Source organism: Alligator sinensis, unplaced genomic scaffold (assembly GCF_000455745.1).
Source record: "Alligator sinensis unplaced genomic scaffold, ASM45574v1 scaffold499_1, whole genome shotgun sequence".
In the NCBI taxonomy this organism is placed as follows: Eukaryota; Metazoa; Chordata; order Crocodylia; family Alligatoridae; genus Alligator; species Alligator sinensis.
In genome coordinates this window covers 208,275-224,415 of record NW_005841864.1, presented here as the reverse complement: position 1 = coordinate 224,415, position 16,141 = coordinate 208,275, and the positions used below count along the sequence as shown (strand labels likewise).

General features: G+C 36.5%; 1 protein-coding gene across 1 annotated transcript in view; it reads left to right on the top strand.

Annotated features, from left to right (window-relative positions):
- The window catches only part of KCNQ5 (potassium voltage-gated channel subfamily Q member 5), a 202,803-nt gene that overhangs the window by 128,283 nt on the left and 58,379 nt on the right, over positions 1-16,141 (top strand). The window contains exons 6-9 of the mRNA XM_025191141.1: positions 2,291-2,401; positions 4,353-4,448; positions 8,874-8,968; positions 11,051-11,077. Of these exons, the coding sequence (XP_025046926.1) occupies positions 2,291-2,401; positions 4,353-4,448; positions 8,874-8,968; positions 11,051-11,077 (329 nt within the window). The remainder of the gene's footprint in view (positions 1-2,290; positions 2,402-4,352; positions 4,449-8,873; positions 8,969-11,050; positions 11,078-16,141) is intronic.

The following is a 16,141-nucleotide window of genomic DNA, read 5'->3' as shown; positions in this document are numbered from 1 at the left end:
TTTCCCTTTGCCCAGTGATGACCCATGCATTAAATAGTATATTTAATGATTGAAGAGTGAAGTCTGATGGGGCTTGAGGCAGGATGTTGTCTGCAATAGACATTTTCCTTGTGAATTCACTTCTTCCAGAAAAAAGTTTAAGCCTGAGCTTGTCCACATTTGGAACATTATGTCAAATAGTTCTTTTGTCCAAGGTTTCCACTAATAGCAGGCTCTGGAATCCCTGGCACCTAGCCTCTTGTTGTCCATCTTTATCCTCTAAAGTTCAGTTTGCTTTCTTCTGGATGTGAGACATTAAGTGTTGTGTTTGAAGTTAATATAACCCACCGTATGCATAACTAATTTTTATCAAAGAGTAAAATTAATTCCACCTATAAAAATCTTGAATATTCAGACTATATATAGAAGTGCAGGGAAGTGAAATACTCTTACCAAACCTATGCCAGGATGCAGAGCTGTCACACAGTTCCCCTCATGCCACTTTTCCATCTATTTTTCTCTGTCCGTGGACTGGAATTTGACCACTAGAAACCTTGTTGCTGGAATCCTTGGGTACTAGTGTCTCTTGAGATTTTCAGGTTCATATCTGTGACCCTTCCTCTGGTCTGTTCCATAGCTCCAAAGTGAGTTTCCATGCCAGCAAAGCCATTTTGTTGGCATGGTGGAGACCCCCACAGACCTTTTTCAGGATTCAGATTATGTGGAAGGTTGGCTCAAGGCATTCCTCGCTAGGGGTGAATTTCCCCCAACATATGTAATGTTGGTTGCTTATGTGATTTCTATGACTTATCTCTGATTACTGATACTAAACAATGCATTTTTGATTGTGTGCTTCACAGTGCAAGTCTGTTACTCACACTCCATAGCCAAAATACTACAATCTTGTGGGTTGTTCTACCTTCAGGACATGTTAATAAACTACATTAGACAGTGGAGCAACATCTGGGATACATACTGTATTCAAATGTGGCATGAGTTCAGTGAATGGTGGTGGCAGCTGCTTTCTATTGCCAGAGACTTTTCACATATATCAAACACCGCAATGTTCTGTATTTGTTTTACACAGGAGTGACTCCTGCCTTCACAAGATAGCTCTTTTGATACCCTGGATACCTTGTCTTTGATTACCCTTTCTGGATGAGGAAGGAGTTGCAAATAGTGTTTCACAAATGCCATTCCTCTGAATGAGAGGCATGGATTTTTTTGCGGTGATATCCTTTATTGGACAGCTGCAGGTTTGGGATAATGTTAGAGAAGCTGCAAAACATTTGAAAGCTTGTCTAACTTTATCCCAACTGTACAGTTGCTCAAATAAAAGATAAATGTATTTTTATTGCTTTTCATATAATTCCTGGATCACCACAGGTACAACATCACTCTAACACTATCATATCCTTCTTGACTTACACTGTCCTCATGAATAACTGTGGCTAAAAACTTGAGCTAATTCTTTTGCTAATGTAAGGAGGATATCTCACTTCAATCCTGAATGCTATGGCTTTTTACACTTTGCTTTGGGCTGAATTACAGGAAGCCGTAATGAAGGCCAGATTTAGCTAAATTTTTACCTTTATGCAACTTTTGCAGTCAGGAAAGCTGTAGCCAGCCACTACTGTTGAATTACTATATTTCTCTCAAGGTGTTATTTTACTCAACTAGCCTCATTGCATATTTTCCTTACATGTCTATACCCTATGTGCCCGGATGTCTTTATGCTACAACAGTTGACACAGCCCTATTGTACAAATGAGTTTATAGGAAATGTAGCTTCTTTATGCATTTCCTTTGACCTTTTTTATATAAAAATTTATACTTGCTTTTGATCACAGGATTGTTTGCTCTTTGCCTTGTATTTTTTACAATTGCATACTTGGTTGTGAGAATTTACTGTTGGTTTGTGCGTTGTATATCATTTAATGTGTTAACATTAAATCAAACAACTTTTATAAGCTAAAAATAACCATATCTTCTTCATGATTCACTCAGTTTCCGCTTACTTGCTTAGGATTTCAGATCCACTGTTAACTTCAGTTTTACTCAAACCTTATGTGGTAGAAATCTTCATAGCTACAAAGTTATTCATATCTACTTATTTAAGTAATGTTCTTTGCATATGTGTTCTTAAATAGAAATTTGTATTATACAAAAGAGAAAATGTGCTTGGAATTTCTTTCTTCTTGGGGAATGATTATTTAAAGGGAAAGTTCTTTTGCATTCTGGGTCTGATCATTAGCTTTTCTCATAGGTACTTCCGTTTAGTTACCCATGGTATTTATTCATTTCTTTTTAGATCACATTGACAACAATTGGTTATGGAGACAAAACTCCTCTTACTTGGCTTGGAAGGCTGCTTTCTGCAGGGTTTGCTCTACTAGGCATTTCTTTCTTTGCACTACCTGCTGTGAGTATCTTTACAAAAAAAGGCTGTAGAAACTTCAGCAGCTCCTAAGGCTGCCGTAAAATAAGCTGCAGGAAGCTTCCGTCATAAAGGGTCATCATTTGACTATATAAAGCTCACTAAGTAATGTTAACACTTTTCTGGAGTGCCTTGTCTTTGAGTAAGGAAATCTGATCATCCAGTTGGATCATCTACATAAAGCCCCTTTTCCTGTGATGTTAGCAGCCTGGAACAGTGTTATTATGACTTCAGTGTTTCTAAAACTGTACTGTTACTCACTTGTAAGCTAGTACTTCAGGTATGGCCATCTATAATGTGACCACAGAGTTTAAGCAGTACATTGTTCGGTGAAAAACAGAGTCATGCTGTCAGTTTTGAAGCAGACTTCCCCACTAGTTTAACTGATTCTTTGTCAAAGTTAATAGCATGATATGGCACAAGTGGAAGTCACTGAAATGCTTTGTCGCGGATTTTTTTGTTTGAGGTTTTTTGGCAAGAACAAATATGGAAAATATTCCAGGATTAGTTACTGCTGTACTGTGAAAGGCTGAAATTCCTTTCCTCTGCTGTGAATTGTGACTCACATACAAGCAGTATGTTTCTTCCAGGGTGTTGAAAGTATTGAATTGATCTATTTTTCAAATTAATTGCTATTGGAAGACATGGGACTTTAACAGTGGGTACCATAGCGGTGTTGAATATGTCAATTGATTATGATAGAATGCATTAAATCAGGCAAAAATTCATTCATTCAAATGCAACACTACAACTTTTGTTTTCTATTATTGCCTGATAAGAAATAAGAGCATATAGAGATTTCCAAATATTAAACAGGATTTAAGGAAAATTATGTATCAGCAATACTGTAGAATCCAAGATTGGCAGAACCACAGTTATTTCCTATTTAAGGAGCAGAGGAATAATGCAGTATCTCAAGCACTATATTATAATATCTATTGGCATTTTAACAGCAACTGTTGAATTTGAACTTACATCTTACACAATTAGCCCTTACAGAAAATGTAGTCCTAGCAATGAGTAAGATAATAGCCTTTCCTAATGGTATGTGAAAAATAATTAACTTGGAAATATTTTAAGTCTCAGAAATGTTATTTCTTATGTTAGATCCTCTTGTCCATTTTTTTTTTTCTTGAGCAGCTTTTGTGCTGAGTTTTGTGCTGCAAAAAATATGTTAAAATATGTGGGCCTTTCCTGGATTTTCCTTTTTTTTTCCTTCAGCGTAAGAGCCAAGTGGAATCAGTTGGCCTTATCATGCAAAAGTATTCACCAGAATACACATTTTGCTAGAGCTGAGGGAGCAACCTTTTGACCTGTTCAGCTGAAGTCTGAATATTTTTAGCCTATTCTACAGGGCTCTTCTGTAAAAAGCCAGAAGAGGTGAAGATTTCATTATAAACTGTTTTTAGGCCATGTGGAAGGAATGTTACAGATTAATTTAAAACGAAAGCACTTGTTTTATACTGAATAATTATACCATGTGTTTTTTAATTTTATAAATTCAGATCAGCACAACAACTACAGGTTTGGAAGCTTGGGCCAGTAGTCATTTCACCATTTCTGGTTAAGTTCACCTGAGTGCTCATTTGAATTATACACCTGATTACTTGGGTACCTACATAGATAACAGGTTTAAAATTTTAGTGGGATATTGTAGCCCAAACCAAATAATGGTTTAGATGGGCAGTTCATAACACTGCAGATATCATCTCTTAAGCAGGAACGCTCCTGTCTTCCATCAAATGGGCATTTCCTATCTTTAGGTTAAACTTCTAATGTCATTATAAACATGTTGTTTGAAGTAATCACACAAAACAATGCCCACTTACGAATGCTGGAGCTTTGTACCAATCTCACACACACTTTGAAGCTGACAAGCTAAAACTATTTTTTAATTACCTGTTTAATGATAAAAAACTGTTGTGTTATATTCTAGGGCATTCTTGGCTCAGGGTTTGCATTAAAAGTACAGGAACAGCATCGTCAGAAGCATTTTGAGAAAAGAAGGAATCCAGCTGCCAGTTTAATTCAGGTAAATATCAAAATAGTGAGAAATAACTATATCTGACTTTCAGAGTGCTTACTGGGTAATGCTATGAATAATATTATGAAACGTCTGCAGAAATACTGTTTACAGGTTGAATAGTGTCCTCAGGCACACCGTGTTCAGTAAATGCCATGCATTTGTGTAATTTTATAATCTGTATTTCATGCAGATTGAACACCTTGTATAGCTAAGTTTGTAGTAAAATTATTTTGAAGAGAAAATTGATCACTAAATAACAGCAATGAGAGAGCACACCTAGTTCTTGCCCATATTCAATTATTTTTCACTACTAAGAGGCTAATAGTGCCCCAATGTACATTTGCTTAGACTGACATTGTCCTGTCCAGAGAACTGCAATCAATATTACCTCATTCAAACACTAAAAAAGTGGACACTAATTGCTCAAAGTCTGAAATGATGAGCACCCTTTCAGCTACAGTATCGACAAGATAATGCAGATCAATGCTGCAGAAGTTATAAAAAGCTCATGAATAGATTTAGCATAGTATTTACTGACTAAAACCTCAATTTTGTAGAATTTTCTTAACATGCGATCATAATTGATCTTTCCTTGTTGAAGGATATCTTGTCCAGCTCTTAGCATATGAAAAAGGTATTTAATCAGTTTCCCATCTATTTATTGTATTGGATTCCTTAGACTGAAATGCACCTGGAGTGACAAGTGGAAACAGTGAAGCAGTTATATGCTATTGTTCCACAATGAACTCAGGGTAGATGACAGAGGTGACTCTGGAATGTTCAAGTAGTTAACAAAATTGTTAGTATATTTTTAATTTACATTATTAACATTTTGTAATTCCACTTATACCTACCATAGGACAAGTCAAACTATACAAGAGTCTTTCTGATGTCTATTTTCTGATTTTCATTCTTTGATAAGATTACAAGTTGGGTTGGTATAGGTAATTGTGTAGGCATATATTGACTTTGTATGAAGTTTGACACAGTACTGCATGGCATTCTGATTAAAATATTAATATTATACAGGGTAAATGGCTTCAGACTAGTTAACTCATCTTAGAATACATTGTTAATGGGAAGTCATTACTGGATGCGGGTATTTCTACTGCTGTTCTACAGTAGGCCTGAGGTTGTTCAACTTTTCCATTATTGATCTAAAAATAGATGTAAAATAAGTATAAAATAGGTGTAAAATAGTTGATAAAATCTGAAGATGATGCAAAGATTGGTGAGACAGTAAATAATGAGGAGGACACAGAAGTCCTATAGAGTGGCCTGTGTCACTTGTCATATTAGAAGCATTGAAACAAAATGACTTTCAATATAGCCAAATGCAAAGTTATACACTGAGGAACAATCCCAAACAATATCTACAGAAGAGAGATACTGCATCCTGGAAATTAGTAATTTTAAAAAGGATTGGGGGAGTTCATAGTGAACAAGCCACCCAATTAAAATCCTAGAGTCATTTTAATGGAAACAAGGGCTAATTCTGTCCTCGGATGCATGACCAAGAGAGCAGTTAATGGGAGAGAGTGGCTTTGCTAAGGCTGATATGGGAATACTGCATAGTTTTCTAGTGTTCATATGTTAAAACAGTGTGTTGAAGAACTGAAGAGGGTACAGGAGTAGAGAAGTCCTTGAAGCTAGAGATGCAGGATAAATGTATACTGCAAACTGCAGTATAGAATAAGAAACTGCAATTAGTACTCACAGTAGTCTTGCCAAGGCAAAGAAGAGCTCAGCACAGGTAAATTAGCCCATGCAATTTGTACTGTAGAGTTATGTTGGTTTAGCTTATTGAAAAAAGTAGATGTGTAAATGATTACAGTGTCTAAGTAAAAGGCAGGGCAGGGTAGAACCTTAAAAACTAACTTGTTCAGATAGTCATCACCTTTCATAGGTAGCTTTGCAAGGAAAAGACCGTGAATAGTAAAGGGCTGTAATCTGGCAGAGAAAGCCATAGCAAGGATAAGTGGCTAGAAAGTGAAACCAGGGAAATTCAAATGAGAAATTAGGCAGATATGAAAAAAAAATTATGTTAATTTACCACTGGAACAAACTAGCAAAGGAAGCAGTAATTTTTTTTATGAGTTGAGTCTTTATATCAAGCCTGCTTGCTTATCTAATTTACCAGACATCACTTACTGGGCTCAACTGAGGGTTAGGAAAGTGACATTTATAGAGGTGCAGTGGGGGGAAGACGGGGAATGCTTTAATTAGTGAGCTGCGCTAATTAAAAGCACCTGAGTGTCACATGTGTCAGCATCCCTGCACTGAAAAAATGGTGGTGGGGCACTTTGAACTAAAGCTCATTTGACAAGCTTTAGTTTGAAGTGCCCTGCTGCCATTTTTCAGCACAGAGACACTGGTACACAATCCTGGAGGCTGCTGAAGCATGTTAATTTCCGCACTCCAGCAGACTCAATTAATCGAGTCTCCTCCAATACGCTGGACTTACAACATGTCGGAGCAGCCTCCCTGCATGTGTGTAAGTGACCTAAATGGCCTGCAGTACACAGGATGCCATACCTGAGGATCTAACTGTTCTTTCTAACCTGAAACACCAATAGCAGGCAAGATTCAGAATCTGGTTCAGAGTCTGTAAACTGTCACCCTGCTCTGCCTTCTGCCTCACTTCAGATTAACATGGCTAACTATCTGTCTCTAGCCTTAAACCAGTGATTCGCAACCTAGGTGGCATGCGAATCTTTTAAGAGTGTCACGCAATCTTTGGGGGTGTTGGTTGTAGCCATGTTGGTCTAAGGACATAGGCAAACAAGGTTCTTTGGGTAAATGTGATATCTTTTATTCGACCAACTAAGTAGTTGGGAAAATGTTCTTTGCAAACTTTTGGGTACCCTTCAGGCAGAGAGAGAGTCATGCAATCTTAGCATTTGGTTCACAAGATAAACCCAGAGAAATCCAATAGGAACCTATAGTGTAAAAAAAAGTCTGACCTGTTGTGATCTGAGTCCTTTGCAACATAAGAATTTCTTCACTAGCTGTCCATAGTCAAAAACCCAGTGAAAGCTGGAAGCTGCCATTTTTTAAAATGCCTTGAGTTTAATAAGGGATCCCTTGCATCTAAAAAAGTTGAGAACCACTGCCATAAGCTTTGTGACTCTATGAACAGGTTGGTGGTGAAGTTGCTAAAAAGATATTTTTTAATTATTTTTATTTTTTCAGACATTAATCAGCAGTCATAAAATGCACCTGTTTGTAGCTGAATAGTTATAACATCTATTTTAAGCTTAGAATCCCTCATTTTAAAAACATGATGGCAATGAAATTAGTATAGAACAATGCCATATTCAGATTCTCCACTCTTGTGCCCTTGAAGTAGCAATTTTCACATGTTAAAGTGGGTGCAAAATGCTACCGAATGAGAATAGTAGCATTTTATACCTCCTTTGCATTTTCACACAACTGTAAATCATTACATAAAGTTCAGGGAGGAGGAGAATCACAATCAAGATTTCGATTCTTTTACTCCAGTTGGTGCTAATATTAAAGCAGAAGGCACTGAAAGAAGTCAGTGTAGCTACGTGGCTTTATACTTCCAGAGGACATGGCTCATGAAAGTACAAGAAAGCATGACTATAGGTATTAGAAACAAGGGAAAGAAATCTGGGAAACTTTTTAACATCACAGGTGAGCTCCTCTGCTTGTGTTAGTTGGTATAACTAAAGCAGTTTCAGATCAGCTATACCACTTTAGTCTAACTGAGGTCCTGGCTCACCATTTTTACCAGTTATAAATCTAAGAGTTATAAATCTAACTCTTTGTTTCAGAGTTTTAAATGTTCAATAATGTTCCAGTACTGGAGAATATTTTACCTGGACTCTAAATCCTTTTGTTTGTTTTCATTACCATTTACACAATATAACATCTTCTTTATCTCATTATGTAGCTGTGTGTGGGTGTCCCCCTAGGACTTTCACAAATAAATCAATACATTGCCTGCTCTGCATCTTCTGACTGTTTTGTGATACTTCCCCAAAAACTTCTTAGGCATATTTTACTATGTTGTGATAACGAATGTAGGTTTCACTAGATTTTGACTGGTAGCAATATTTGTGTAGCCAGCTACAGGTAATGATCCCGATTTGAACAAAAGTCCAGACTTTCCAGCATGATTGTGGTGGCACGTTCATTTCATATTGTTGGTTCCTTTGTGCTTTTCTGTTGTTTCCTCATACCAGGCTGCTTGGCGGTTTTATTCTACTGATGCCAGCCGAACAAACCTGACAGCCACCTGGCGATATTATGAAAGTATTCTTCCACCCCTCAGGCATGTATCAGTGCTATGAATGATAAAAAATAGCCATGACTTGTATTGGTTTACTAATCTGCTTTTCAATTTTTGTTTCATCCCCTGCTCCCTCTTGCCTTGTTTTTCTTTTTTATCATATATCCTGCACGTAGTGTGTATGGCGTAGTTATGCGGCTGATGAGAAATCGGTTTCCATTGCTACCTGGAAGCCTCATTTGAAGGCCTTGCATACCTGCAGCCCTACAAAGTAGGTACAATTATGGCAGCTGGTGCTGTACTTGATGTCTGTTCAAGCTTTTAGAAAATTAGTATTTCTGTTTGGTTTGTCTTGTTCTGTCTCTCTCAAATTCCTTTTCTTAAGAGTCTCAGCTAACAAATCGGAACAGTATAAATCAGGCTCTTTATAAAGTGTGACAAATGTAATCAATTTCCATTAGTCTATGAGATATTACCAAACCAAAACATTAGAAGCATTTTCTTCTAAAACATCATATATCAAGGTTAATACATATTTATTGGTATCCATTCTCTATACCAGCTAAGTTTTAGTCATAATCAATGCATATTAGTAAACACAGACTCAATTTCCAAGTCATTCTAATTCGTCGTATTTACTGTAGGTAAATCTATGTTATTTTTTATAATAGAGTTATGGCAGTTCAGATACATTAGCTTCCTTAGAAAGTCCTTTCAGTACAGTTCACACTAAAGGCACTTATTAACTAAGCAGAAAACTGCTGCTTTCCACCTCAAAAATAGGAGTTCTGGGCCAGATCCTTATCTAAATGGGTATTATTATTCAGCTACAGTCAGTGGAGCTCTACCAACCTATACCAGCTGAGGATTTGGTTCACAGAATTTTTGGGAATCCCGGAGCAAACGTATCTGGAAGTTCAAGTAGTTATTTATCCCACTGTGAAAATTGTCTCTTTGTATAGCTACAGTAAATTATCTGCATTTATTTGTGAGGAGAGGTTTGATTGTCACTTTGTTATCCTTATTATCAATCAAAATGAGCAGAGCAAATATGTATTTAATGCAGAGACTCTTCTTTGTTTTTTTCAGCAGCATGGTTCTAGGTTGCCATCATGACTTTCCATATGAGACTTTAGATAGATCTGTTTCACCATGTTGCAGAGAACTTCATGATATTCTACTTCTGTAGACCTATAGGGAAAAAACATCATAATCATAATTTTAGGTATAATACAGTTTTCTTTGGGAAAATTTATATCCTTAGATATACACAGACATAATCAATGGAGGACAACCTTGTACTCTAATTTCAGAATTTGGCCAATTTAAAATAGGCTGATGTCACAACAAAGGTGAGAATTTGCAGTGTTTAGCTGGAAAAGCACCAGCTATGATTTTTCAGTTGTTCTTAAAAATTTAACAGAAGGCAGTATGCCAGTGGGCTTCAATGTTGGGCAAGAATCTGGCAATGAAGGGTATTAAGTACAGTTTGGAAAAGGATACGATAGCAGTCTTGCATAAAAACTGTGAGGGTGGTATTTTTGTTATGGCCAGTGCACATGTGCTCAAAGAAAATCATCTGCCAGATATATTAGCCAAAAAAAAGTTGGCTGGCTCCAGAAAGCTGCTCTGCAAATTTCAGAGTTGACAAGAACAAAGCCATAAGTGATCCATTACCACAAGTATTCATCCTAAATGCTTCAGACTCAAAGTAGCTTTTAGATAAAAAGGCATAACACTGTCCAGAAATATTGATTTTAATAAATGTGAAATATTGTTTAAGACAGTTATTCAGATATAGAGCAACTTAAAGGAATGAATATGAAGCTCTATAAATAATGAAGCTATAACCCATCAAAAGGAGCTGAAATTAAACGTGTGGCCCAGAAAAAACAATGCATCCAAGCATTATTTTAAATATATCTATTGGTACGATATCCCAATCCTAATTAAATCAAACCTGTTTCATTACTGCAGATGACTTTGTCTAATAAAAGTCTACAACTTTCTGTTATATATGTCAGCAATGCATTTTGCCTAAGTAAGTGCTTTGCCAGTTCAGTCTGCAGTGGTATGTACTACGCATGTTGTGCATGTGTTAAAATGACTGAGATGTTTTCAGAAGTACTGTAGAGATGAGTTTGCTTGAATGTTTTTGTGCTTGCATTGTAAAGTGTGTATTACATATTAATTTAATTAACACATCCATTTACAGTTTAGCATTTATCTAACACTATCTGTGTTCTACATACATACCATACACACATATATACATACTATATATATGAATATAATATGATTACTATCTGCATAACAAATATCTTTTTTCCCTCCTACCTCTTGACACCTGAAGGAAAGAACAAGGAGAAGCTTCAAGCAGGTTTGTAGATTTTTTATCTGCTTTATATCTTAAAATCTCAGACATCAAAAAGGTTATTTGATGTCTTTAGGTACAGTAGATTCAAAATAGACTAAAATTGTTGAAAAATAATTTATGGTATGTGAACGTTATTAAATATTGTCGGAAATCAAACTTTTATTTAGCCTAGGCTAACAGAGTGGAAACATGCCTCTTCTCAATTGTAGGGGATTACTAATTGTTTTAACCAAAAGATGCATTTATGCTAAAGGGTAGTTCCCAGTAATGAGTTAGGCCTTCTTCACAGAGTTCTTGCAAAGTCTAGAAGAGTCCATTCATGACCACAGGAACAAGTTCCTGCAAGGTAAGCTAGGGTATGAATGGTAGCAGCCAGAGATAAGAGCATCTACATGGGCAGTTACTGCAGTCACTGACACTGTAAGTTCACCCCTAAGCTTACTCATGGCTTACTCATGTTCCTCTGTCCATCCCCCAAACCAGTAGTTCTCAACTAGGGTGCCATCAGACTCTTTCAGGAATGCTGTGGCACAGGTGCTGCTGCCACTGCCACCAGGTGGACCTGCCCTATGTGCCTCATGCAGCCAGATTGCAAAATGGCTGCAGCAAGAGCAGGAGCTCCTCCCTGCATTAGGTTTATTTGATAAACCTTATCAATAGCTGAAGGTTTGGTAAGCCTGATGCAGGCAAAAGCACCCACTCTTGCTTTAACCTTTTCCATTTCAGCCCCACACGCTCCTCCAGAAAACAGGGCCATACAAGGCAGTCCTACCAGGTGGTGGCATCAGTCAGTCCAGCCTCCGGAAACAGGCTAAACCTAATGTAGGCAGCCTAATGCAAAGAGGAGCACCACTCCTGCCTCCACTGCTTCCTGATATGTCTCCACACAAGGCACGTAATGCAGTTCCACCTGGCTCCGGCGCCCCCGTTGAGAACTACTGAGGTGAAGTGAAGCAGTACAATAGCAGTTCTCAACTGGGGTGATGCTAAATGCATGGAGTTTAAGTTATGGAGGAGCACCCTGCAGCTAAAAGGATTGAGAACCACTGCCCCAATTTGCTGTGATGTTAAATTGCACAAAACTGTAAAATGTGATAAAAAATTGTTCAATTGCTGTTCATACTTCCCTCTCCTGTTACAACCATATTCAAAAATTGGTTTCAAGTTTTTCAAAGAAACAAGGGCAGTGATTCTTATGTCTTCATACTATCGTCTCAAAAAGTATGGTTTGTACAAGAAAAGGGCAGTTATTTGCACCTCATTTACACACAATAATATTTGCCATAAGTAGAAGCTACAAAAATAAGTAATTGATTATCAAGATTACGTGAGATAATCCATGATAAGCAATAACGCTTGATATTTTCAAAGTAGCCTAATAAATGTAACTACATATCTTTCATTAATTTTCACAGAATTGTTATTAATAATGGAAGTTGCTTGGTCGAATCCCCTTTAAAAAGCTCAGTCAATATTTATTGTTACTTCTTTATATGGTAAAGGGAATGCACTTTTCGCAGTAGTATTAAAATGTTTTCAATGATTCTTTTCATCTAGCACATTAAATATCAGTGTTTCCGGGTCAAGATGACTATCAGATACTTTATTAAAAAAACACAACTGAACAGTTTTAAAGATTATTGATCATGTTTAATTTTTAACTGAGATCTTGGGCTTTCATATCAATCTGAAGACCACTCAGTGCTTTTTTATTATGAAATACTATATTTTTGTCAGTGGTTGCTTATAGCCCTTCTGATGTCATATTGCTGTATTTTTATATCAGTTAAAATTGTATGTAATGTATGTGGTCTTATGCATTAAATATGCAAATGCAGTTTGCTGCAATGCACTTTCTAGAGTTAATTATCTTCTAGTCCTTAACTTTTCTTCTTATTGCAATGCTGAGTAACTTGCATGTGATGCTATGTGAACTAAGTAAGCTGCTTCTTTCTTCATTCTTTAAATCACAATGCGTTTGTCTTAGCAGTGCATCAGATTGCTTTGTGAATATGCACTTGTTCTTTACTCTGGTTTATTAAAGCAGATGAGAAAATGTTTATTAGTTTAGCTGAAACTTAATTTAATTTTTCTGTTTTTGCCAGTAAAAAAATAATTTTGGATTTACTGTAGAAATTTTTTCATTCATTTTCTTCTGTTCAGACCCAAAGCCTTTCATATGTCATGGTGTATTTGGATAATACCACTGAGATTTTGGTCTGTATTTTAATATTAACTTTAATATAGAAGCACAACAGATTATATTTTATTTCAAAATATTGTACGTAAGTGCCGTTTTGTTTAATCATTTATAACTTTAATGGTAGGGTATTTTGTTGTATTATCAATGCTGTAACATAAATTAATCTGTAATTTAGTCTTTTAGGTAATTTAAAATCTGAATTCCATATATTGTACAATTTCTGTACAGTACTGTACAGTTATACCTCAAGGGTTAAATTCATTGTCTAGCAGAGGATCAGTACAAGGTGGTGCATAACATAAGTAAGCTTCACTTGTATCCTATATGGAAAGCTTATGGAAGCTTAGATGTGCATAGGTCTTGTGCTGGCTTTCTACAGTGGAGTGAATTGAACCTGGTCACAGTAAGTTTTTCTTAAAAGTAGTAAATAGTGGGACTCGTACTGCATTTCTTATTCTGGCAAAACTCTTCATTGCAGTCCATGGAAGTTTTGCTTCCACAGGTGGTTAGGGAGAGAAAAAGAGTTATAATCCACTACTCCAAATCACTCTTTCCAATATACTGTATACAAATATTGTATAGTAGTTGTTTCTCAAAGAAGATTAAATTTTAAACCATTTCCTTTTTACTTATTTATTAATTTATTTTTTGCATGCACCATTGTGAAAAAAAAGAATTGCCAGTGATCTGGAACTTAACTTGGCTTGTATAGAAAACGTAACCCCTTTCCAAGTAGTGGAATAATTAGTAATATGATCCTCTATTTCCCCTCACTCCTAGTAAGCTTTGTAGTAATAAACAGAAGCTCTTCAGGATGTACACCTCTCGGAAACATAGGTATCCAGCATCCTGTCTATTCACATGATATTTGAGAATGCCAACTAACATCAGGTGCATGATCTATTTACTTCCCCTTCGTAGTGCTTCACAGTTTTTTTACTTCTCCTAGGAACCTTTCTTGATTTGTTTTTTTAAGTGCTTGTACTTCTCCTTGTTGCTTGTTGCCTGCAATTATATATTAGTACAATGGGAATAAAGTGTTGTGCACTATAGTTTTCTATAACACCTCCTCCAAATCCATGCAATTGAATAACTGCACTGTGTAGCACGCATTGGCTTGCCTAAGCCTATTTGCCCCTTTCTGCCTGAGACTTAAACTTTTGGAATGCTTGATCCTATAAATAGCTGAAGCAATTTTTGATTATATGAATAGCTACATTTCTCTAAGTTCAAGAGGATTATTGCAACAGTAGTAGTCATGTTCTCATGTCAAATAGTTGTTAATTAGTGGGGAATACTATCACATGTTAGGCCACTTCAGTAACTCAAACTTATGAATCCCCTTGGACACAGCTTGTGGAGCCTGCCTGAATCAGTCCATTAGCCCTAATACAGAGGACTGCATGCTAGAACAATGGCCTTCTTCAGCTGGACTCCATTGACCTTTTTGTCTCTTACCAAAAATGGTAATTCTGCCTTTGGATCCCTGGGGAATAACCCCCATGTTATGCCAAAAACTTGCTGCAACTTTTGCAAGTATATTTTAATCACTTCAAAAGTCTCTAAAACTGTACTGAAAATATAAAGTGAGCAGAAAATAGTTTCTACCAGTCTAGAAACTATTTTGGTATAATACAGTATTTCTTAAACTGTACACAAAAAGGTTAATCTCATTTTTTTTCCATACAAGTTTACACTGACATGTAAAACAAAATCACATCCCTGTGATTCTTGCTTAAACTCATTAAAAGTGTGAGGTATGACATCCTTATTCTTGGGTTCATGCTCCTAGCATTAGACTGGTGGAGAAGCCTTAAAGTTCTAACTTCTAGGGCTAGATTGTCAGTTGCATTTGTACAATTTATCTTGATTTCAGTAGAAGTTGTGGATACCCAACTGTTGGTGTACACCAGTCCTAAAGTCATTTGGTCCAGCAGGAAATGCTACTTGCTACCTTAGCAAATGAAGCTACAGTGACCTCTAGTGTGTCTAACCATTAGTTTGTTCATAAGCAAATGACGGAAATAGACACTTTAGAAAAAAGAAAACAAAACCCTTTACTATCAGGGGAAGTGAATGGTTCATGCATATGCTGACAAGAGAAGTGAGTGATGATACTTTACACAAGTGATGCCTTCAGAGGACAACAAGCAGAGAGGAGTTATTTTCTTTTTTCCTAAAGATTACAGATGTAACCTACCCCCACTCATAAAGAGTTCAAAGCTCTAGCACTATCTCTGCGAAAAGATACCAGACACTGCAACAGGCCAGAAAATGTCACAATAGCTCCGAAGAGATTGCCACCAAAGACAATGAGGAAAAAAAAAAGTAAATAAGAGGACTAAAATATTAAACTTATAAAATAAAAAAAATAAATAAATAAAAAATAAAAACAGAAACATCTCCTAAAGAGAATAATATATACAGATGGAGGCGGGAGGTCAATATGACTCATTCATATTCTGGTTGCATGGCTCTGATTAAGGAAAACATGCATTTAGAAGTTTACTTGAGCATCTCTGAATTAGTGGTTTAAGACTTTTACCTTTTTAACAACATTTATATTGGACTTTCAAGAACCCTTGAAGGGAGGTTACAGAGCCTTTAAGTACTCGCCCTGGAACCTGACATCTCACAGTACCATGCAGATCATAATCTATCCAGTCCAGTTTTATGATGTTATGTTATAATACGCATCAATGGGGTAGCTTCATTAAAGGCACTTCAGTCATGATATATTACAAAGAGATGGGAGAACAGTGGGAAAAAAACACAATAAGCTAAACCTTGCATGAGGTTTCAGTATATCAGCTTCAGGAGAAAGTTCAATATGCACTGAGATGTGAAATTGTGCTGGAGGGAGA